Source organism: Eschrichtius robustus, chromosome 4 (assembly GCF_028021215.1).
Source record: "Eschrichtius robustus isolate mEscRob2 chromosome 4, mEscRob2.pri, whole genome shotgun sequence".
NCBI classification, from domain to species: domain Eukaryota; kingdom Metazoa; phylum Chordata; class Mammalia; order Artiodactyla; family Eschrichtiidae; genus Eschrichtius; species Eschrichtius robustus.
This window is the reverse complement of record NC_090827.1, coordinates 80,574,492-80,598,511: the sequence shown is the minus strand read 5'-3', so window position 1 is coordinate 80,598,511 and position 24,020 is coordinate 80,574,492. Positions and strand designations below refer to the sequence as shown.

At 41.2% G+C, this 24,020-nt stretch overlaps 1 protein-coding gene across 1 annotated transcript; it reads left to right on the top strand.

Annotated features, from left to right (window-relative positions):
* Positions 1-18,024: 18,024 nt before the first annotated feature.
* Positions 18,025-23,049, top strand: SLC10A4 (solute carrier family 10 member 4). The gene is made up of 3 exons (XM_068542219.1): positions 18,025-18,623; positions 19,373-19,583; positions 22,537-23,049. Exons 1-3 carry the CDS (start codon positions 18,028-18,030, stop codon positions 23,047-23,049), a joined length of 1,320 nt encoding a protein of 439 aa, XP_068398320.1. The 5' UTR covers positions 18,025-18,027.
* The last annotated feature ends 971 nt before the right edge of the window (positions 23,050-24,020 follow it).

Below are 24,020 nucleotides of genomic sequence, written 5' to 3'. Positions count from 1 at the left end.
TGGGTGTCTCACTTCCAATTCCTGTCTCCTGTGTTCTGTCCCCCAGAAGCCCCCACCCAGCCTTACCCAAGGGCTCTGGGTTCCTAGTTTCAGCAAATGCCTTCAATAAAGCAAGGACTTCAGCACTGGTTCACCATTCTACGTTCCTGATTTTCAAAGGATAGTTATTGTATTTAATTCAACAGTTCTGGTATTTTGTAACTAGAGGATTTTTTAGGATATTTATTCCACAGTATTGCTGGGAACAATTCATCTTTTTAAATCCTATTCATCTTTACATGTTCAATGCAAAGGTCACTTCTTATGTAAAAGCTTCCTGCATTCTCCTGGAGGAGTAGACCTTCCTCTGAGCTTCCATGGACCCTTGTGACACTCCCACTCCAGGGCTGTAACTCACTTGGAAGGTTGCTTTATCTGTGTGCTCACATATCTGTCTTCACCACCAGTTATGAGTTACTCAGGGAAAACACTTCCAAACGCACCTCTTATCATCTGCATCTAGCATAGAGCCTGCCACCTGAGGGGTAATTAATACTCATTGAATTAAAAGAAAAGCAATTAATAATGTGTTAATGCCACAGTTCAAATTCTCATGAGGCTCTAATCACATTTTTCAGGAGATATTAGACATCCACATATTTAATGCAAACACATATTGGGTGCCTTCATTCTGTCCCTGAAACATGCCAAGCTTGTTCTCATCTCAAGGTCTTTGCGTTACTGTCCTTCTGCTGAGAATGCTCTTCCCCTGGATGTTTACATGGCTACCACCTTCCCCTTATAGAGATCTCAAGTTGAATGCTACCTCCAGAGAGAAGGCTTCCCTAACCACCCCACCCATATGCCCAGTCATCGTATCCTGTTTTCTCTTCCTAATAGTATCTACTAGTGTATGATTCTATGATCAACTAAAATCAACTTATTTATGTTTAAAAAATAAACACATAAGTGCAGTCTCTGCAGTAGCATCCCCAGAGCCTAGAACAATGCCGCAAATAACTTGTTGACTACCTAGCCTAATATGTATGGGTGCAAGAGATTTTAGAAAATGAATAATTGGCCCTAAGAGGTTCATTGAAAAGTTTATTTGATCAAAAATGGATCTTCTTGAGGACAGAAATGTCAAATAGAGGCATCTTTTACAGTGTATTGACCTAAGAAATACTTGTGGACAAAATGATGTGGTCTTTTTTATATTTGCTTCAAATTATTCCAGGGAAAAAAAGGATTGACAAAAATCCTGATAATTGCTCCTGGGGACATGAAGGTGCACTGTGCTAGGCTCTCTAAAGTAATTTTGAAATTTTTCCAAACAATTTTTTTTTTTAATTTTTATTTACTTATTTATTTATTTATTTTTGGCTGTGTTGTGTCTTCATTTCTGTGTGAGGGCTTTCTCCAGTTGCGGCAAGCGGGGGCCACTCTTCATCGCGGTGCGCGGGCCTCTCAGTGTCGTGGCCTCTCCTGTTGCGGAGCACAGGCTCCAGACGCACAGGCTCAGTAGTTGTGGCTCACAGGCCCAGTTGCTCCGCGGCATGTGGGATCTTCCCGGACCGGGGCACGAACCCGTGTCCCCTGCATTGGCAGGCAGATTCCTAACCACTGCGCCACCAGGGAAGCCCCTCCAAACAATTTTTAAATGAAAAAGTAAAATGAATTTAGCAAAGGGGGAGAAAAGATCTTCTTTTGGACCACTTTTGAGATTTTTCTATGGCTATGGTGGACAACTAGTAATATCTTTCTAGGCTAAAGTCATCTAAGTCATACTCTGTAATTCATACTCTGGTCATTTAATCATGTGTTAGAGCAGATTTAACCTTGTTTCCTAAGTACAGTCCTGGCTTTGTCTGTAGCTTGTACTAGCTTTGGTCCCTCTAGTCATGGAGTTAGGTCGGATCCTTCGAGGTGGGACTTTGGTTCAGCCTACCCACTTCTTCTAAAGGATGCACACCTCCCCACCTGCTTATCCCTACACCTCTACTGAAGTAGCGTGTGTGCTAGGTAGGAAGGAGGATGAGACTGTAGATGAGGGAGAACACCTTGCAGTGGGGTCTAGAAAAACAAGGTAGCACATGGCACCAGGGGGTGAGAAGAGAGGGTAGGCCTGAGAAGTGGGATAAAGGGGAAAAAAGACAAAGTGGAAAGGCCTCAGAAATAACTTGGACCAACTTTGATATTCAGTCCAGGGTCAGCTTTGCCCAGAATTGGTCTGAAAAGATGCAGTTCCTAACTTATCTTCGTGAGAAATCTTGTGTGAAAGTGTGGAAGCGGGGGAAGGAGGCTGGAGATGACACTTTTTGTCCTGGAACATGAGCTGCTTACCAGACAAGGAACACAGGGAAGCAGAGCATAGATTTCTCCTTCAATTCTAAGAACGTTATAATCTCTGTGGCCCAGTGACCACACTGCCTTTCACCTTTCACCTACTCCAGGAAGCCAGGTCATGGTATAAGCCAAGCTCTACCCTGCGTGCTAAATCAATGTTATTTGGAAGTGGTCTGATCAAGTCTAGCCACACATGCACGTAGCTTCCAGCAGTGATCCTTCAGCTTTGGTGTGCAAAGGGATTTGTTAAAAATGTCGGCCAGTCCTCCCTCAGAGGTTCCAATTCATTAGATTGGATGTGGGGTCCAGGTGTCCACGTCTTAACCCAGCACCACCAGTGATTCTGGTAAAGGGGATTCATGGATCACTCTTTTATAAAATTGGTTTTTAGAAAATAATAATAATAGTTACCGGTTACTAAATGTTCGCTATGAGCTAGGCATTGTGCTAATAGCTTATGTGTATTGTCTTTCTTAACCCTCGCAACCGCTCACCAGCTAGTCCGGTACTGTCATTAGATGAGGACTTAGACTCAGAGGTCAGCTGTAATTTGTAAGTGGTGAATCCTGGACTTAAATCCAACATCTCTGATTTCAAAGCCCCTGCTGTTTCATCGGGCTGGGAATTCTCTGTAGATTCCCTGATACCTTGCTACTCAAAGTGTGGTCCTTGGAGGACATATCTCCTAGGAACTTGTTGGAAATGGAGGATCTCAGGTCCCGCCCCAGACCCTGGGAATCAGAATCTGTACTTTAACGAGATCTCCAGGTGATGTCTATACACAAAAGTTTGAGAAGTGCTATTCTCATTTATTTTATTTATTCATTTGTACCCCATCTCATGCCAAAATAAATTAGAGGCATGGTTTCCTATTACATATATCATGGAAATACCTTATATCTAGGCAATATGATTCATATTGGTTTATGAGGTTTAATTCATCTATTCAACTAGATTTAGCTGAACCAGTTTTATTATTCTCACCCAGACTATTACAATTATCTCCTATTTGATTTATCTGCCTCCAGTCTCTCCCGTATTCTATCCATTTTTGCAAACAAGGTTTTTTCATAGCAGTGGAATATCTTATTGAAACAAATGTTGCTGAAAGACCTACAATAATAAGATAAAGGTGCGGCTGCTTTAGTTGAAATGTGTTTTGTGTGTGTGTTGTGGGGTGGGGAGGGGGGAGGGGGGTCCGGGCTCTGTCTTCTAACATGCCGCCCCCACCCCCAGTTCCCTAGACGCCTTCCCTGAACCCCCAGGTGTCCGTGAACACAGATGACCTTCCTTGCTCTAGCAGTTCTGAGCCGTGGTATCGTAACTCTGTCATGATCAGTTATGAGGTACATTGTAAATAATTTAGTAATAAAGTGCCAAAGTTTGTGATAAATTTAGATTAAAATCATCTGCATTTCAGTATGCTTTCCTGAAGATGAAAGCCCCCATGTTAGTTACACATGGGGAAGTGGGACAGTGTCATCATGGATGTCATGGTGGAAGAGGGTCAAGAGTCATGGATTCGGACTGGCCTTCACATTGCTGCCAGAGTTTCCTTAAAAATACAGCCCTCTTTGCTTAGAAACTCAGCCCTCCACAGCCTTCAGACTTAAAACCTTGCGAAAAGTGGATTCCTGACCTTCAGTGCCTGCCTCTAGTCCCTCCTGGGTCCAGCGGTTCTTCCTACCTTTGCGCTCTTTGCTGGTCTTTGATACCCTCCGTTGGGCCCTATCTCATCCTTTTACATTTGTCTGTGAGTTGCAGAGATCTCAGCTAACTCATCTTCGTACTCTCAGGGCCTGGAAAGCAGTGGGACAACAAGTCACGTATTTCTTCCTTTCTTTTTTTTTTTTTTTAATTGAAGTATAGTTGATCTACAATGTTGTGTTAGTTTCAGGTGCACAGCAAAGTGATTCGGATATATATTCTTTTTCATATTGTTTTCCATTATGGTTTATTACAGGATATTGAATATAGTTCCCTGTGCTATACAGTAGGTCCTTGTTGGATGTCTATTTTATATATAGTAGTGTGTATATTTTAATCCCAAACTCCTAATATAGCCCTCCCTCCCCCCCTTTCCCCTTTGGTAACCATAATTTGTTTTCTATGTCTGTGAGTCTATTTCCATTTTGTAAATAAGTTCACTTGTATCATTTTTTTTAGATTCCACATATAAGTGATATCATATGACATTTGTCTTTCTCTGTCTGACTTGCTTCACTTAGTATGATAATCTCTAGGTCCATTCATGTTGCTGCAAATGGCATTATTTCATTTTTTATGGCTGAGTAATATTCCATTGTATTAATATATATGTCACATCTTCTTTATCCATTCATCTGTCGATGGACACTTAGGTTGCTTGCATGTCTTGGCTATTGTAAATAGTGCTGCTATGAACATATTTCTTCCTTTTTAAATGGAGCAAAGCAAAGAAAGCTACCCTGTATTTTAGATCCCATTTTCTTTCCATTGTTCGAGGTGACACTTAGACATACTCCTTTGAGTAAAAATAAAATAGCACATGCTCCTCAGGGCTCTAACTTACCATAAAGATTTTTCAAGTTCTAGTTTTTCTTTATGAACAAGAATTATTTATGTTGATTCCCTAAAGAAGCAGCACCAATTTATCACCCCAGGCGTTTTCCATTTGCGTGAGATGCACGTCAGAAATTTCCGTCTTTGTGCTAAACCTAGCAGCTCACAGAGCCAGGCTTTTTAAACAGTAATTCATTAGTTTGGAAATAGGAAGTGACAAGCAGTAATTGATCTGTTTCAATTTGTTCTGGCAGGGGAGAGATTTTATTGCTTTGCCCCGTGGCCCCTTTTGATTTAGTATATGTATTTTCTAGAAAATTCTTGTCTTTTTTTTTTTCAATTCAATGGGGAGCAAATTTTAGACTGTTTCAAATCACAAATGTAGACCTCTCAGTCTCAACCTCTACTTTCCTACTATAACTAAATATAGAAATTAGGCAATACCAATGTCTCCCTCCCCTGCCTGGCTCCATCTCAGCATTCTGCCCAACCTTGTTTATTCTGTTTTCCCCTCCCCCACAGAGATTTTAATTTTGTTAAAACATTTTTACTGCGGCTGTGACTCAAGCGCTCAGCTAGCTGCAGAAACACAACGTCATTTAATATTCCAGCCCACAGCCCAGACAGTTTCACATCAGGTCATCTGGAGCAGAGCTGTTGCGATGGCTTTATGACAATGATTGACAACACCCTGCTGCGGAAATCAGACAGCCTGGAAACCCACTAGTGTGCTCTGTGCGTATTTCCATTTTCACACCAGACTGCAAATCACAGCCAATTTAACCAAAGTGAGTGTGGTCACAAGATGACGGTATTACAGTAAAGCCACACTCTTGATTCCCTCTGTGTTGGTTGGATAAGACACATCCGTTCATTAACCCACAGCCCATTCATTCAGCTGTATTCAAAGTGGGCCTCTTTCGAGATGGGACCCACACAAAGGCATTGCTCAGGACACAGAACAGCACTAGCTTAGCTCCCGCTGCTACAGACCTGTGTCTACTGGAGAAGGTAGACTTCAAAAAAACATTACGGGTGGGGGCGGCCATGATGGTAACCTGGGGAACCAGAGAAGACGGCACCCTACTCACAAGGAGACCAAAGTCACGTTACAGGGCCTCACAGAGGAAGTGAGGTTTGAAGTGAATTTTGAGGGATGAACTGGCTATTACCAGATGAAGAAAAGGAGTAGATGTATTTCCGTCTATGGAAACGCATCCATAAAGGTGAGAAACTGATGACGGCAGTGTCGTTAACTGAGGTCAAGAAGAGAGGACTGGGGTGGAGAGAATGAATTCTGCTTTATGCCATGTTTGCAGTATCTGTGATGGGTTTGGGGCTTAGAAGAGAGATGGGGCTAGAAGTAGAGATTTGAGAGTCAGTCTCTATAGTTCAGGGCTAAAGGCAGGTGAATGAATGAAGTCATCTAAGAATGTGAGGAGTGAGAGGAAAAAAGAGCCCCTGACTGAATCCTAGGAACGGCAACATTTAAGGAGGTGACAAGGGACACACAAGAGAGGCTGAAGAAGAATATAGATGGAGTACAAAAATAGAAGTGTGTGGTGGAGAGAAGGCACTGTTTTTACAGAAGCTGTCTCCCTCACTTTTACATCCCTAATACCTGATATTCACCCAGATATCCACTAAATGAATGATTTTACATATTATCCAGCTTAATCTTATCTAAAAATGAGAAAAGTAAAGCCAAAAGTTATGTAATTAAGATATTCTCTCTCTTTTTTTCATTTTTGCTATGATGTGTCTAGGTATGGATTTATTTCTATTTACCCTTTTCAGGACTCATTATGCTTCTTGAGTCTGGAATCATGTCTTTTTTCAAGTCTAGAAAATCTTTAACCATTACATTTTGAAATATTACTTCTTCTGCCCCCATCTCCAGCTTCCATAAGTCCTTCTGGAATGCCCGTTAGATGTACATGGAGGTTTTCCATTACTCTGTTGTGGACTTATCTGTGCCTTTAAAAGGATGTTTGTTACCTTTTATGCAGCGTATCTGGGTGTTTTTTGTAAATGAAAGATTTTCAGCTAGCCGAATCAATCATATTATCAGAAAGTGGAGGTAGGTGCGACAATTGCTATAAGTCTGACTGCTAATTTACATCTGTTCCCAGTTCTCTGTCTTAGGCTTCAGAACCAAAGTCCATTTGCGTATTAGACTCCAACTGGATGATCCAAACATCCTATACCCAATTATTTAAAACCCGAGTCTCAAACTTGCTATTGAATACTTTGCCTATGTTCTGTAGCTCAGTTAATGTTATTACCATGCACCCAGTCTTCCAAATTAAAACCTAATTTTGCTTTAAGTCATCTCTCTCCTTCACTACAATTATATCTTTTCTCAATTTCCATGCTTATTTTCCAGGATAAGCTGCCATTATTTTCCATTGACATTATCATAATAGCCTCCTAGCTTGACTCTCTCACTGTTCTTTATGCCTGTTCCTGTTCATTTACCCTAAGCTTCTGGAACTGTGTTTCTGAGTCTTGAATCTGGATATGTCATTTCCCTGCATAGAAAACTTAGCTGACTTTCTGCTGTCCACAGAATAAAGTTCAAGATCTTTACATGGCAATAAAGGTCTTAGATACTTTACCTCTACTACCCACATTTCCACATCTTGTTTCCTGTCCTTGCCACTTTGTATACAGTCTCTGTTCCTCTGAGGAGGTAATGTACCCATGACTTTGTTCAAGCTCTTCTTCTCTGGAATGTCCTTCCCTTCCTTCACAGATTGAAAGTCTAAGCACTCGTTGGTTAATGAGGCTTAGACTCCACAGCCAGAGTTTATCACCACCATCTCTATTTGAACTTGAATATATACAGTTCATCACAGTATGCCTTGCAGTACAGTTAGCTGTATATTTAGATGGAGCAGCAAGGTCCTTGAGAATATGAAACAGATCATATTTCCACCTCTATCATCCTACTGTCTCAAAAATTGTTGGGAGATTAATACACAGTTGTTGAATTGAGTTATTATAATACAATATTACAGGGGCTTCCCTGGTGGCGCAATGGTTAAGAATCCACCTGCTAGTGCAGGGGACATGGGTTCGATCCCTGGTCTGGGAAGATCCCACATGCCGCAGAACAACTAAGCCCATACGCCACAACTACTGAGCCTGCGCTCTAGAGCCCGTGAGCCACAACTACTGAGCCCGTGAGCCACAACTACTGAGCCCACGTGCCACAACTACTGAAGCCTGCACACCTAGAGCCCTGCCCTGCAACAAGAGAAGCCACCGCAATGAGAAGCCCGTGCACCGCAACGAAGAGTAGCCCCTGCTTGCCGCAACTAGAGAAAGCCCGCGTGCAGCAACGAAGACCCAATGCAGCCAAAAATAAATAAATAAAATTTTAAAATACAATATTACAAAAAGAACTCTGCAATTTTCAGAATCTATGTTTACTAATTATAGACAATTCTAAAGGGTCTAGAGTAATAGAAGAAAGCATATGTGTATATATATATATACACACACACACACATATATACATATGTGTCATATATATTCCAAAATATCAGAGTTTTTGAAAAGTCATTTATATTTGATCAGTTAGGAGAGAGTCAAAACACGTACAATAAAAATACTAGTACCAATTTTTAATCCCCCCACCTCCAGCCCCATACATCCTGTAAGCATGAGTTTGCAGAAGCAGTGTGGGGGAAGCAGTGACCTTATCTACTCTCCCCCAGTCAATATTCTAGACAAAGTAGGGCAATGGATAGTAATGGCATACTGGAAAGCAGCATCCAGGGGTAATAATTCTCAGATCTCTTGGATGGCAAGACTAATGCAATATTGAGAGTAAGAAAAGAACGTATGGAGTATAAAATTATTAACAGACCTCAGTCTTTTCTTAGGAAAGAGAAACCAGAATTCACTGTCATTCCACCAACACATATCACTACTTACCAAGGTTAAATGAGTGAGTAAGAGGTTGTTTTCATGATTTGCTTCTTGCGTAAGGGGCAAGATGCTTTAAATTATTCCAAGAGAAATCCAGCTTTAAAGAATGTTTCAAAATAACACTTTCTAAATTCAAAAATGTTATTGTTTTCTTCAACTTTGTATGGAGTGTTGGAAAAAAATTTTTTAAACCAAATTCAAACTAATTAGTGGTGTCTAATTTTAATAAAACTTAAATTTCACTTTTGCTATTTATCGTGTTGTCTGGTTAACAAGAGGTAATCTTTCCATTGGGAGCTTTTAAAAATATCACTGGAGTTTTTCATGTTTAGATCAAATAAATTCTCAGTTTAATATCCTGCTAGAGCTCTGTAAGATACTGTTTATTTCTTTTCAGTTTATCAGATGACAAATGCCTCCTGATACAAGCCTTTATGCCATACAAAGACTGCTATGTGAAGTCCCCAGGAAAGTCTTCTACGTATCAAAAGCACGTTGAAATATTAGAACTTCAAGAAAGCAACAGACTTCTCACCTTACAGGTTAGTTGACAGTGATAGGAAAGTTAAAGCATAGGTGAAAACAAGGATGGGACTGGTTAAAGAATGGAAGATTAGCAGAGAAAAGAAAAAGAAAACAGTCTAAACAATCTTCTCCTGTAAAGCAAACCCCTATTATTAAATCACTGAGGAGGTGAGTAGAATACTGAGGGCCCCTCTGGTACAGACTTTGAGATAACATGCAAAGGAGGACCTGGATTAAATCAAATCTCAATTGATGCCTTCTGTAGGGACTAGGAAGTGTGCATTGAATCATGTGATTGGAGAGCAGATGAGATAGTATTTTTACAAAGATGACTATTGGATGAGATCTGACGTGTTATCAGAGCCAGTAGGATGGGCTGGAAAAAGTCATGGGAGGACACAAGGAATCAAAGCCTCAAACAATGTAGCAGAAGGAAGACGGATCAGCTCACATAACCAGGAAGGTGAGGAGTGTTGTTGGGAAGGACCAGAACAGGGACCCGGTGCTGCCTGTGTTTTCTCTCTTCACCTCTCATCTGCTTTATTTAGGCTTTTATTTTTGGCTTTATTCTCCCAAGCTGGGTGGTTTTACAAAATGGAGCCATGGTTAGCATCAGTTTCTGGGTTCACAACTTCCCAACTTCTTAACATGTGAAGAAAGGGCTTTTCCCTGTGACTCTCATTTAAAAAAAAAAAGAATCATAGGGAAGAACCCTAATTGACCTGGGTTGGATCAATTTCCACCTTCTGGACCAGTCACTAAAGTTAAGAGGTTGGTTCCTGGAGTCACATCATATACACACTTTAACATTTACAAATTCAAGTCTGAGAGTTAAATGGGGGGAAAATAAGAGAGAGAGGGTGGTTGTGTGTGGGTGACACTGCTGGCCACTGAGTACAGTGGATGTGAGCCTGGAGAAGAGCATCTGCTGTGCCCGAGGCCCCAGTGCTTGTCATGGCCTGAGAACCTGGAGCAAAGGCCCAGAGAGTCATTTCATATAACCTGACCCTGAAATGCAAGCCGGCTACTTCATCCGGTAGTCAGCTGAAGAAACAGCCATCTGTTCCAAAACTGGGGGGACTTGTCACTGCAGCCTTCATGAAAAAAAAGTATACTGTTATGGGTGTTTAAAGGATTTTCAAGGACAATTTTACATGTAGTGAATTTCTCCTCAGAAGCTGACATTAAAACCTACCCCCTGCCTAGGATTGCTCCAAACTCTATTAAGATGCGTCTGGGGGCCCATCCCTCAACCAGCCCCTGACAGCTCAGAGGTGGGGGTCCTTTAGGAAGGCAGTGGCTTCCATATGGACTTTATGACAAGAGCTGTTGGACATGCAATTCCCCCAAAAAAGGAGGGTCTATCTTCCAGGAGAAGAGGGGAGGAGCACTGGGGAGCAAAACAGTTGGGATCCACTACACTGGAGTGACCATGTGGCATAAGGGTCGAGTGTCTACAAACACCTTCCTCCACTTTGACATCTTGGAGTCCGCCTCTCTCCTCTGGTCCTCACGGGGGCCTCCTTCATGGCTTCCTGGCCCTCTTTAGAGCCACTCTGTTAGTGTCTAATTAACGTGCACTTCATTCCCAGACTACTGCCTGCTATAGTGCTTGTGTATGTCAGTGGCTTCCTCCCGCTCTATGAGGCTGGAGTTCAGCTACAGAACATGTTTAATTGGAAACTGCAGTGCTTCTCTCCACCTGGAACCAGGCCAAGTTCCTCAGCGGAGGAGGAGGGGCCTCGCTGTCTCTTCATCAATCCCCAGGCAGCACCCCTAGCCCGAGTCTAGCACCTCCCCTTTGTTCCCTGTGATTTGGGGGTTGCTTCCTAACCACGTGGAGCTCTTAGCCCCCAGAGGCCACTGCTCCGTTTCCGTTTTCTAATCATCCTCTTTCTCCAGGTAAGGTTGCCTGATGAAATATTTGGGACATCTTTATACCAAAAACTTTATTGTTTATCTGATATTTGAATTTCACTGGGCAGCCTATATTTTTATTTGCTACATCTGGCAAATCTATCAGTAAGGCTTCCATAAATATGACCTCCGCCTGCCTGGGGCACCAGGCCACCCAGACATTCCTCAGCAGGTTTCAACGTGCCTGCACGCACCAGGAGCGACAATCCAGGCTTAAAATATTCAGATTTTCATCACATAAATGTAATACGGGTGTCCCCCACTTTTCCAAAGTTCACTTTACACCACTTCACTTTTACGAAAGCCCTACCTATTAGTAGTACTTGTTTTCGCTAACCAAAAGAAATCCAAAGAGGATTTTCACTCTCAGGAGAAGAGAAAAGCGAAAATAGCGTGGGTTTTGCAGCAGCCATTACAGAGGCAGTGCGTGCCCCAAGCAGCGAGAGCGGCCCCGCCAAGCTCCTTCCCGGGAACGGCACTCAGCATCAGGCCGCCAGAGCTGTGAACTGTGTCAGCGTCTGTGCTTTTTCTCCATTGACTTCGTACAACCGTTAGCAAGATGTATCCTAAGGTAAGTGCTTCTTTGCTTTATGCCATTTTGGTTTATCAAAGGTTTCGTAGGAAGCTCTGCTTTGGGAGAGTGGGGAAACCTTTATTGCAGACCAGCATTTTAAGTGTGGAATGCGTTTTGGACACAGAAGATAGTCCCTGGTTATATCTGTCATTAGCTAGTTATGAAGTATGATTAACACTGTGAGAAACTGACATTTATCTGTAAAATAGGCTTAATTATGTAAATCAGGCGTAATCACCAGGCCATGTTGCTTTTAGGTACAAACCAGCTGAGAGGAATATTCCTATCAACTCTCCCATTTGACAGCTTCTATTAAAAGAAAATCTTCCCGCTTCCTTTCAACGAAAGTGGCCAAATGTTATTGCAATTCAAGTTGCTTCAAGGAATTTAGAAAACCTACGTGTTTTATTACTTAAAACACAATAAATTACTATATACTCAATCTACTTGTTTGACAATTTCAGTTTCTTTGAGAGAGTGGTGCTGAGAGTAGAGATACAGCAAGTATAAGAATGCAAAAATCATCCATCATCCAATATATTTTGAATACATTGGCCCAATCTTTTTGAATGCAAATATATAAATATTTTTAAAGAAACTGGGGCCAAACTGTACGTACATTCTGTTATATAATTTACTTTCTTCCTATCAGATTTTTAAGCTTTTTAATAGTATATACTGTTCTATTATATGAATAAAGCATAATATACTCAACCAATTGCATATTGCTGAATATTTAGGTTTTTCTAATTTTTTTTTTCTGTTGCCACAGTCTTATTTTAGCTTCCTGCATAAATTGTCTGCAATTCAGATGATTTCTCTAAGTCAGCAGAGTGAGCATCTAATGTTTCTGCCAGCCCAAAATCCATTTTTCCTCTGTCTGTTAACAGCACCCAATATTCTTTTGGGGAATCCCTGGCCCAAATCTGAGTTCATGTGTCTTGAGTGGGGATGAGACTACCCCCAAGTTCAAGGGAGAGCATTCCATCTTGTGGCTATAACAACTTTTTCAAGGATAGGCACAGTTCCTCTGCCTGGGTCAAATTTATCCCAGGACTTTTATGAAAAGTGTTGGGAAGTAAGCATTCTCATTCCATGGGTGGTTCTGAGCTGGTGGATATTGTCCAGCCCCCTAGGGAGAAAGTGAATGTAAAAATGAAGATGACATAGTAGAAAGCAGAGCTGAGAAATGGACAGAGACCAGTCCTCACTATAACCTGGGAGCCAGCCACACCAGGAGATTTTTCATTCTCATGAGTCACTAAATTCCCTTTTTGGCTTAAACCAATTGGAGTCAGTGTTTCTGGCACCTCACTTGAAATAATCCTAATTTTTAAAAAAAAATGTCCATCAGAACTGTATTATCAAATTGCTTTCCCCAGAAGTTGTATCGAATAACCCCTACCATCAAAGCTGTGCTTCTATTGCATTTCCACCATTAAATGTTGTTACTTTGAGACGCTATTTGACTTTTTTGAAGTTTCATATTTTATGTTTACTTAAATACTAGTGAGGTAAAATTTTTCCTATTTAATAAATAGAATGTAATTTGTCTATTGTAAATTGTATCTTTTGCCTATTTTTCTCTATCAACCTATGGCCTATGGATTGATTACATGATTTGCCCTTTGATACTTGTGGAATGTATTTTTCCTCTAGATTTTAAGCTTTAAAAAATAACATTTACATTTTTCTGATTATAAAATATATTTACAGAGGAATTTGGAAAACACAGTAAAACACAAAGAAGAAAATAAAAATCACTTTTAATACTACCACTCAGATATAATATACACTGGAGAAATTCCCTCTAAGTTTACATATATTTAATATACTTACTAGAATATAAGTGTATGTTAATATGTGTTTATACTTTTTAAATTGCTTTATCACTTAAGATTATGTCAACAGGGAATTCCTCCCTTGTCATTAAATATTCCTCAAAATGGGTCTTGGACCCTCTGAGAAAAGTCATGAACTCACATTTCAGGAAAAAAATGTACATATATAGAGAAGTTGATACATTATTTCAGGAGGGTCACATATTCACCCTGGACCAGATTAGGAACTCTGGTTGTAAACACGATTCTTAGCATCTGCATAGCAGTCTTTTGTATTAGTACATTTGTATTTAATTATTTATTTTTATTGAAGTATAGTTGATTTACAATGTTTCAGGTGTACAGCAAAGTGATTCAGTTATATCTATATCTATATATCCATATATCTTCTTTTTCACATTCTTTTCCATTATAGGTTATTTCAAGATATTGAATACAGTTCCCTGTGCTATACAATAGGTCCTTGTTGTTTATCTATTTTATATATATTAGTGTATACCTGTTAATCCCAAATTCCTAATTTATCCCTCCTCCTCCACCCATTTCCCCCTTTGGCAACCATAAGTTTGTTTTCTATGTCTGTGACTCTATTTCTGTTTTGTAAATAAATTCATTTGTATCATTTTTTAAGATTCCACATATAAGTGATATCATATAATATTTGTCTTTTTCCATCTGACTTACTTCACTTAGTATGATAACTTCTAGGCCTATCCATGTTGCTTAGGCCTATCCAAATGACATTATTTCATTCTTTTTAATGGCAGAGTAATATTCCATTGTATATATGTACCACATCTTTATCCATTCATCTGTCGATGGACATTTAGGTTGCTTCCATGTCTTGGCTATTGTAAATAGTGCTGCAGAGAACACTGGAGTACATGTATCTTTTTGAATTAGAGTTTTCATCCTTTCCAGATATATGCCCAGGAATGGGATTGCTGGATCATATGGTAACTTTATTTAAGGTTATTCCTATTTAATGACATCGTATTCGGTTTAGGAGGACAGACTTTGGGATCCAAAAACTTGGGTTCAAAGCCTAGCTCTATCCCTACTAGGGGGTGACTTGGTAAATTTCTTTTTCTCTCTCCTTTTTTTTTTTTTTTTTTTGACTTGGCAAATTTCTAACCTCATTAAGCCTGTTATGAAGATTGAGTGAGATGATTCATGATTAAAAGCTTAGTAGATTGTCTGTATGTAAGCATTCAATGTAGCTATCATTTTTTTTTAAATTCCCTGATTGTTTTCTTGGATAAACACCTAGAAATAGAATTGCTGGATCAAAGGAGATGCACATTTTTAGGACTACTGTCATCTACATCAAGTTTTCTTCTAGAAAGTATACACCACTAGCAGGATGAGAGGGTATGCAGTCGATAGTATCCTTGCCACCATAACATAATTTATGTCAGTTTTTTCCGACAGTGGAAAAATGGCATCTATAGGGTTGGCCAAAAAGTTCGTTCGGGGTTTTCCAGAACAAGGAAAACCCCGAACGAATTTTTTGGCCAATCCAATCGTTGCTTCAGTTTAATTTCTTTGGTCTTTCCTTTTTGTGATCTTGTGTGTCTATTCATATCATTTGCCTTTTTCCCTATTGTATTGCTTGTTCTTGTTAATTTGTAAAACTGTTTTATAAATTAATGATATTAGCTCTTGGTTTTACATATGTTGCAAATATTTTTCTCATTTTATAATTTGCTTTTAGTTTTTTAAATGCTCTTCTGACTACACCAAAGGTAAAAATTCTTATATAGCCATATCTACTGAGCTTCCCATTATGATTTCTTCTGTTACTTTTTTGCTTGGGAAGATTTTCCCTATCCAAAGATGAGATAAATACTAGCTAATATTTTTCTCCAACATTTTGTTCCATTATTATTATTATTATTACTATTATTATTATTATTATTATTATTATTATTTCTTTAATCCATCTGGAATTAATTTTGGTGTATGCGGTGCAAGAAGGCTCTAAATTTATTTTCCCCCAAATGGCATATTTTCCATCTATGTTGTCATCTCTCCCTTCTATGTATTTTCTCCCTTCTGGGTGGGCCAGACTCTCCTTGGTGGCAGCAAGAGTAAAGGTAAGGCAATTGAGAAAGCGAAGTGACCCATGCCAGCTTGCCAAAATCACCTCATCTGGAGAACTAGCTCTGTTTTCTAATCCTTGGCTTTTCTCCTGAGCAGTGAAGGAGATCAGAAGGAAGAGGGGAGGCAAGAACATCTGCTTTATTTACAACAATCACACCAGGTGTGCAGGCCCCAAGAAGTCCTCAAGGCTGCAGGTTGAGCATGATCCTGCTGATTTACAACCCAAGCCCAACACTTTCTGATTTTTGCTCTTCACCCACTGCACAAATCGCCTCCCGTATCCCTCCCCAAACCCCAAGAGGAGCTAGTTGGATGAGTTTGCCTCCCTTTAACTATAGCTTACTTAATTTGATTGTGGGTTTTAATATCATTAACACAAGGAGGGGGCAAATTGGAGTGGTGTCTGCAGAGTTGGGCTTCAGCTCATGCTCTGCCATTTGTGTTCTTGGCTTATCTCATCCTGTGGTTCAAAGAATGTAAAGGTTCCGCAGTCCTCCTCCTTATCTTGTCTGTCTGTCCACATGTCTCCCCTGGATATAGTCACTTAACCGAAGTATTTGGGTAGCATGTTTCTTTGTTTATCTGCACATAAGCCTAAATGAAATCTTGGAATATTTTTGGTCATATCCCACTTCCTTCAAAGGTCTACAGATATTACTGCATTGTTTTCTTGGGTTTATTGTTTTGGGGAAGTATGAGGGTATATTATTTTCTTAAATGCTTGCAGAAGCACTGCTCTCATGGAATGTATGGTCTGATGGAGAAGAAAGAAATTATTCATTTGTTATTGAGTGCAGTATTCTGTGAATTTAATCATATTTTTCATATTCTCTGTCATTTTCCTGAGATTTGGGGAGGAGAAAATATAAACACACGAGCTCAGTCCACCATTGGGAAATGGAAGTCACCCAGTCTCCTCTGGTGTCAGAAAACAGGGTAGGGACAAGTTTCCGCGAGGAAGAATTCACTCTAGGATCTTGGCTCCACACAGACTAACCATGGGCTAAGACTTCACCCTAGAAATTCCCACTGTTGGCTTTCACAGATCAACTGGCTATCACTTTATGGTCACAGCCTTCTCCAATGGCTCTGCCTCCTTGGTATGAAGAGAAGTCCCTTTCCTTTGTAGATGCATCTAGAGACGCCCATAAAGTTGTTGAGTCAACATTTCCAAGAACTCTGCATTTGATTTGTTTGGGGATAAAGCTGTCTGAAGCAGGGAACCTCACAACTTTATTTCTCTTCAGTCCTTTAATCCTAAGGCCAGGGCTATACTCAAAACACTTCATAAATCTGTGGCCACTGAAGTAGCCTCTCCCCATCTGCCAATAACTTCCCAAATACACATTTTTCACGGAGACTGTACTTAGCAGAGCTCTTCAATGCACGCTTTAATACCATATCGCGGCGCACACTGAGCCAGCTGCTTCTGGGTTTGGCTGATGAGGCTGAGATTTCCCTGTGCCTCGGATTCCTGGTGTGGAAAAATCGAGCTAACAGTATCTCTCCCACGGCTCTGCTGTGAGAAAATCAAATGAAATAATGCACACACACATGCACAAGACCTGGCTCAAACCCCACCAATATTTTTATTACTTTCTACTTTAAGTTGGAACACAAAAATCTTATTTAAAAATTGTTTGTAAGTTAAAACCAGATATTGTGTCTTGCTACGAGAGAGCAGCTCCTATCAAGTCAGGCACCCCTCGGGATGCTAGCGGTTGCAGGCTCTTTGAACAGTGTGTATGATGTATGTGCGTCCATAGACAAACTCCTCTCTCTCTCTCTCTCTCTACGTCTGGCTCTCCAGATTTCATTATCAAAGACGCACAGCCCATCAGAGAACTTGGTCAGCAGCCAGGCACGGTTTTTTCTTCTTCTTGTCCTTTGTCAGGTCTTTGTTCCGCCCCTGGCTACACTCTAACAGAACCACTTACTGGTGATTAAAAGGAGGGGACTCGGTGGCGGGGGCGGCGCCTGCGGGCGCGGGGGCCCAGCGATTGGGTTCACCCTCGGGGGCTGCGCTTTCTTAAGTGCCAGCCAGCGGCCTTCGGCCGACCCCCAGCCGAGCACCGACCCGTTGCCCCGGACGTCAGACGCGCGCAGTCCGGCCTTGCCACCGAGTCCCGTTTGGCGGCTGCGGACGGGCGGACAGACAGACGGACGGCGGTGGCGACCAAAGGCGCAGAGTCGCGCGCGGCGGGAGGGCAGAGAAATCCGCAGGGCGGTAAGGAGCCAGACCCGCAGCCTCCCGCCGACAGCGCCATGGACGGCACCGGCAATGCCACCCTGCTCTTCGACCCGTCCTCGCTGCAGCCGGACAACTACACCTTGTCGCCCAACGCCAGCAGCCTGAGCCCCGGCCCGGACGCCCCCCTGGCGCCCGCCTCCAGCGCCGGCCCCAGCCCCGGGCTCAGTGTCGCGCCGGGGCCCGGCGTCAGTTTCAGCCCCGGCCCCACTCCGACCCTGACGCCGACGGCCGGCTGCTTCGCGGGTGGCGCCGCCGGCCCGAGCCCTACCTCGTTCGCTCACCCCGAGGCCGCCCACGAGCCCCCGTTCTGGGACACGCCGCTGAACCACGGGCTGAACGTGCTTGTGGGCGCCGCCCTGTGCATCACCATGCTGGGCCTGGGCTGCACGGTGGACGTGAACCACTTCGGGGCGCACGTCCGTCGGCCGGTGGGCGCGCTGCTGGCCGCGCTCTGCCAGTTCGGCTTCTTGCCGCTGCTGGCCTTCCTGCTGGCGCTCACCTTCTCCTTGGACGGGTCGGCCGCCATGGCGGTGCTCCTATGTGGCTGCTGTCCCGGCGGGAATCTCTCCAACCTTATGTCCCTGCTGGTTGACGGCGACATGAACCTCAGGTACGGAGCTGCTGTCCGGTAGGCATCTTTCTTCTCCCAGTGAACCGCGTGTACAGCCATGCGTTCAAGACCAAGGAGGGAGGAAGCAGAGGCGCGGAAGAGGGGAGAAGAAACTGGAGATGATGGGGACGCCCGGGCTTTGGAAGTCCAGGCAAACATGAAGAGGTAGGGTTGGAGGGGAGAAGATCTAGACAGGGACAGAAGTGCTCTGAGGGTCTTGGGGTCTCATCCACCCTCCCTGAGTGTCGGGCTGTCAGTGCAGGTTTGCAGGCCCCGGAAGACAAAGGAAACTGGGAAGTCTGAAGCCAGGACTCACGGGAAATGTAAAAGCAAAATAGGACTCTTGGCTCCAATAAAGAAAGTAATCTCATATATAAGACAATATAATTGAGGTTAATCCAACAAGTAGTATTCAATAGCTTTACCATGCCTTACAGGGTGCTTTGGAGGATTAAAAAGAAAACAAAAATGTTCCTTGCCCTCACAGTCATCCAGACTGTAACCAGCTCAATAAGGCTGTATAAAGCAGAGGGCAGCAGTCCTGAGATTTTTCTTCTCCTGCCTGGAGTTCATGTTTCAGTTGGGCTTAGCCATGCTGCTCTCCTGGTGCTCCCCTGGGATGAAGCAGGTTCTTCCCTGACTTCAAGCTGGGGGACTTGCAGGCTCCCCCGTTTTCTTCTACCCAATGTTCAAGCAAGGGTCTTTGGCTCCAAGCCCATTCCGACTTCTGTCCATTCCCTTTTCTGCAGCATCATCATGACCATCTCTTCCACGCTCCTGGCCCTGGTCTTGATGCCACTGTGCCTGTGGATCTACAGCCGGCCTTGGATCAACACTCCTCTGGTGCAGTTACTGCCCATAGGCACAGTGGTCCTGACTCTCTGCAGCACTCTCATCCCTATTGGTTTGGGCGTCTTCATTCGCTACAGATACAACCGGGTGGCTGACTACATTGTGAAGGTAAGGTCACTCTTCCCTTTGCATACTTCACACACGGAGAGAGTCCTTGGTCTCTGACCCATGGCTGAAACAGTGAGAAGTTTGGGAAAGAGAAGTAAGGAAGAAAAGGACTGGGTAGCCCTTGCATGGATAAACTTAAAAAAAAAAAAGAAAAGTTTATGCCACAAATATAACTTCTGTTCCATCTTTTGGAACTTCAAAAATAATAGCTTTAATTAAGACACTGGGTTAATTTAAAACAGCATAAGAGAACTATCAGTATTCATAGGAGGAAACAGATCACAGGGGGTAAAGATGACAGTGCAATTAAATGGCAATATGTTTTCCACTAAGAAGTCATGTATTACTAAAAATCAAAGCAGGTGAAATAAAATTAATAGGATTTGTGCAGTACTTTTGAAATGCATTACAGTACTTTTTAAAAGTGGAACTCTAATTCTGAGAAACTCTGTAGAAGTTTCCTTTAAAATGTTTCATTAATTTTCTAAAAGTAAGTTTACACTAATAAGACAAAAAGTAATTTAAAAATTACATCATAAAAAAATTACATCGTAGAATATAATAGAATACACAAAACATTGGCTTTAAAGCACAAAATAAAATCAGGTCCCGGGTAAATAATGCAGAATATATTCACATTACTAAATTTGTGTTTCTTTTTCCTTCCCCATTGCAATATTTCATATGGTTTCTAAAGGTAGTAGAAGAATGGGATTTCTATTATTTTGTGCAATATTTCCAAAATTGCTTTATTTTAAAAAATTGATGCTTTTGGTAGCAGTAGAGATTTTGTAATAGTTGACTGGAGAAAAAATTTAAATATTTCTAAATTAAACTTTCTTTGAAAACTCAAAACTAGTAGTAAATAAGAGTAAATCATGAACAGGATTCTCATTTTAGGAAATTAATCAAATAAAATACATAACGAATTAGTCTAATTAGTGTAAAATGTACATGCAAATTCCTTCAGACAATGAAGAGAAAAAGGATCACTCTAATGTTTCAATTATGTAGATTTAAGAAGACAATCTTTTGTGTTTTACTTATATTATACCAAAGTAATCTGATTATACAGAGGGGCTAACTTTTATTAATATGAAAAATAGAGGGCTCTTTTCAGTACATATATCCAGCCTTGAGTAAAAAAATTATGCTCTATTGTAAGTATATATATACTCTGAATGTAATAAATATATATGTACATGTAAATATACATATTTGTTATATGTTATACATAATACATCTATAGATCATCTTGAGATCATTAAGAACTTACTAAGCTTGATCATTAAGGTAATACTATTAATGTGATGGCATTTACTATAAAACCTTGGGAATTCTAAGAGAAAGTCAAATAACCTATTTCCATGCTAAAAACAGGTAAACATATTTAAACAACAGACAATTCAATAAGATAGTGTAACTTTGAGTTTAAGCTGAACGTATTCCATTGCCAGCACACTCATTAAGATCCACTTCATAATATTTTTATACTTTTGCAAACACTTTAAAATGAGCATTCAGTGTCAGTGCTCACCCAAATGATTTTAAATTGTTCAAAGGAAATGTCAGAGCCAATATTTTCACAACGAAGAATCAGATTTCCTCTCAAAACTATTGATGGTAGACACACTTTGAAACTTAATATAAGTTTTGATTTATAAAAGTTTGGTTTCTGCTAATTGTACATTTGTAACATGAGTATCTTATATAATAATTACTTCAGCACCATTTAGGGTAGACTTTTTGACCAGCCCAGATAAATTTTGAATAATCTTTTAAAGAATATAAAGTATATGCCAATCCCATAGACTCCAAAGGGGTATCCTCCCAGATATGTAGGGAACCAGAAACAACACTTAAACTGTTCTGGATCTGTAGTCTCCCTCGCAGACACCCACCCAATCCCCCTCCCCCATTAAAAAAAAAAGCTACCGATCTGAAGGAGAACTAGGAGAAGAATTTTTAGGTTTCCACCTTACTATTTACAAGCCTGTCTTATTTGCATGAGTGAAATGTACCAGTCGGACATCAAGATGACACACTGTTTTATACAGTCAATTGTTTTTATCTAAAATCCTTCTATTATATATAATAATTCCTAAGCGTCATTAGAGACTTACATGTGGGAGTATTCTCATGAACAGGTGAAAAAGCAGGGAGTTGCAGGATTACAAAGAATTCCTCACATCTTATGTTTACATTTTTTTCTTTTCTCTTACCTAATCTAAGAGTTGGTAATTGTTTGGGTATTGCTAACAATTCTCTGAGCTATAAAGTGTTTTGAAGGTTAAAAATATCAGACACTCAGTTTCATAAATCAATAGCCTTTTATGACCTGTGTAAAACCAGAACTAATTTCTTATGGAAAACACTGGGTCCTGTTCAGGGAAAGCAATGTCCATCTGTCCACTCTATTCATCAGACCATACCTGGTGTCTTGGGCTCAATCCTAACTGCTCTGTTTTTAAGAGGCACATTCACAAATTAAATGAATGCTTAGAACAGTCAGGACTCCAAAACAGAGTTATGGAATGGAGGCTGAAAGCCTGGGACAGTCTGCCCCCAGAGAAGAGTAGCCTTCCCCTCACTAACTGGTTTTTAAACTTTTGGAGGCTGTTTTGCAGGAGGAGCAGTCTGTCTGGTCTGTGCTGCTCCTGAGGGCCTATCCAAGACAATGGCTAGCAGTTATAGAAGGCAAATTGTCACTAGACATAAAGACAGGTTGCCAAACAATTAGAGCTGTCTGACATGGCCTGGATGCCTCCTGAAGAGGTGATCTACCCATCTTCAGAAATACTCTGTCAAAGACTTTTAATGGCGAAGATCTCCATTCTGTGTGGGAGGTCAGACTAGATGACTCTCCTCTTCCAAGAGCCCAGGATCCCCTTGCCTGAATCCCTCTTCAACTATCTTATTTCTGATGGCTTGTTTATCCATGTTCTTTTACTAGGTTTCCCTGTGGTCTCTGCTAATGACGCTGGTGGTCCTTTTCATAATGACCTGCACTATGTTAGGACCCAAACTGCTGGCAAGTATTCCTGCAGCTGTTTATGTGGTAGCGATTTTTATGCCTTTGGCAGGCTACGCCTCAGGCTATGGCTTAGCTACTCTCTTCCATCTTCCACCCAACTGCAAGAGGACTGTGTGCCTGGAAACAGGGAGCCAGAACGTGCAGCTCTGTACCGCCATTCTAAAACTGGCCTTTCCACCGCAAAACATAGGAAGTATGTACATGTTTCCCTTGCTTTATGCCCTTTTCCAGTCTGCAGAAGCAGGGATTTTTGTTTTAATATATAAAATGTATGGGAGTGGAATATTGTACAAGCAAGATCCTCTAGATGAGGATGAAGATACAGATATTTCTTATAAGAAACTAAAAGAAGAGGAAATGGCAGACACTTCCTATGGCACAGTGAAAGCAGATAATTTAATTATGATGGAAACCACTCAGACTTCGCTCTAAATATGGAGATACACAGGAGAGTTTATCTTGCTGAAATATTACTTCATGTTTATGGTCTGTGGTAGTGTCTATGGTTTACATAAAGAACAACAATTGGTTCACATTATTATACATGTAACAATTTTGATCTGCCCACCATAAGGTTGCGTTGGTATATTAACCAAGCGTTTTCATAAATTACAAATCAATGTCGTGATATAACTTGCACCTGGGACTGCTAGGGTGCCGCCTGAACAAATGTGCTTTTTGGTTTTTCACCGTTACCGATTTCTATGATTGTTTCAAATATGTTAACTCGTAGAAAACAGGGTCTTGGAAATGTAGAATTTTGATGCACTATCTTATATGAGTAAAAACACGCTATATTTGTAAAGCGTAATTGAGTTTAATGTAATTGTTGTTTAAAAAAAAAAGCGTGCTTGCTCAGCTTATAAATACTTGACATTGTTAAAATTTGACCTGTATTCAGAAAAATCCCCAAACAGGTCTATTAAACAATGAAATATAGTATTTTATTGTCCAGCCTGTATCAAATCAGAGAAGAATTACATTAACGTATTTGATTACTTGACCTGATACCTATTTGTAACGAGCGGCCAACATGTTTCTAGTGGACAAGGCATTTGCTTTCAGCTGGGGACTGATTCGGTCTTCTGCATTTATGTAAACACACCCTAAATCAGTTTCTCTTTTGGAAAGATTATTTGGTTAGGAAAACCCGTAGAGCGACTGTCTACCCCAGAGAAGAGCAACAGCCATCAGACCCTCGTGGTACTTAGCAGCACCTCCTGGTCACCGTTTGAGGTGGGGGGTTGGGGGCGCGGCGGGGGTGGAGTGAGTTCTCCAAGGGAGCAAACGATTAGCCTAGACACAGATGCCCTGGAACGCTTTCCCTATGCACTTGCTGAAAGGGTTCAACGCGTAGATTTCTCAGGGCAGCCCTGAGATGATGAAATAACCTACAATCTGAG

Excerpts from the sequence above, each read along its gene's own strand:
- SLC10A4 (XM_068542219.1), top strand. The coding sequence starts at position 18,028 with ATGGACGGCACCGGCAATGCCACCCTGCTCTTCGACCCGTCCTCGCTG. Across the intron at positions 18,624-19,372 it reads GACGGCGACATGAACCTCAG|CATCATCATGACCATCTCTT; the intron begins GTACGGAGCTGC and ends CCTTTTCTGCAG. Across the intron at positions 19,584-22,536 it reads TGGCTGACTACATTGTGAAG|GTTTCCCTGTGGTCTCTGCT; the intron begins GTAAGGTCACTC and ends TTCTTTTACTAG.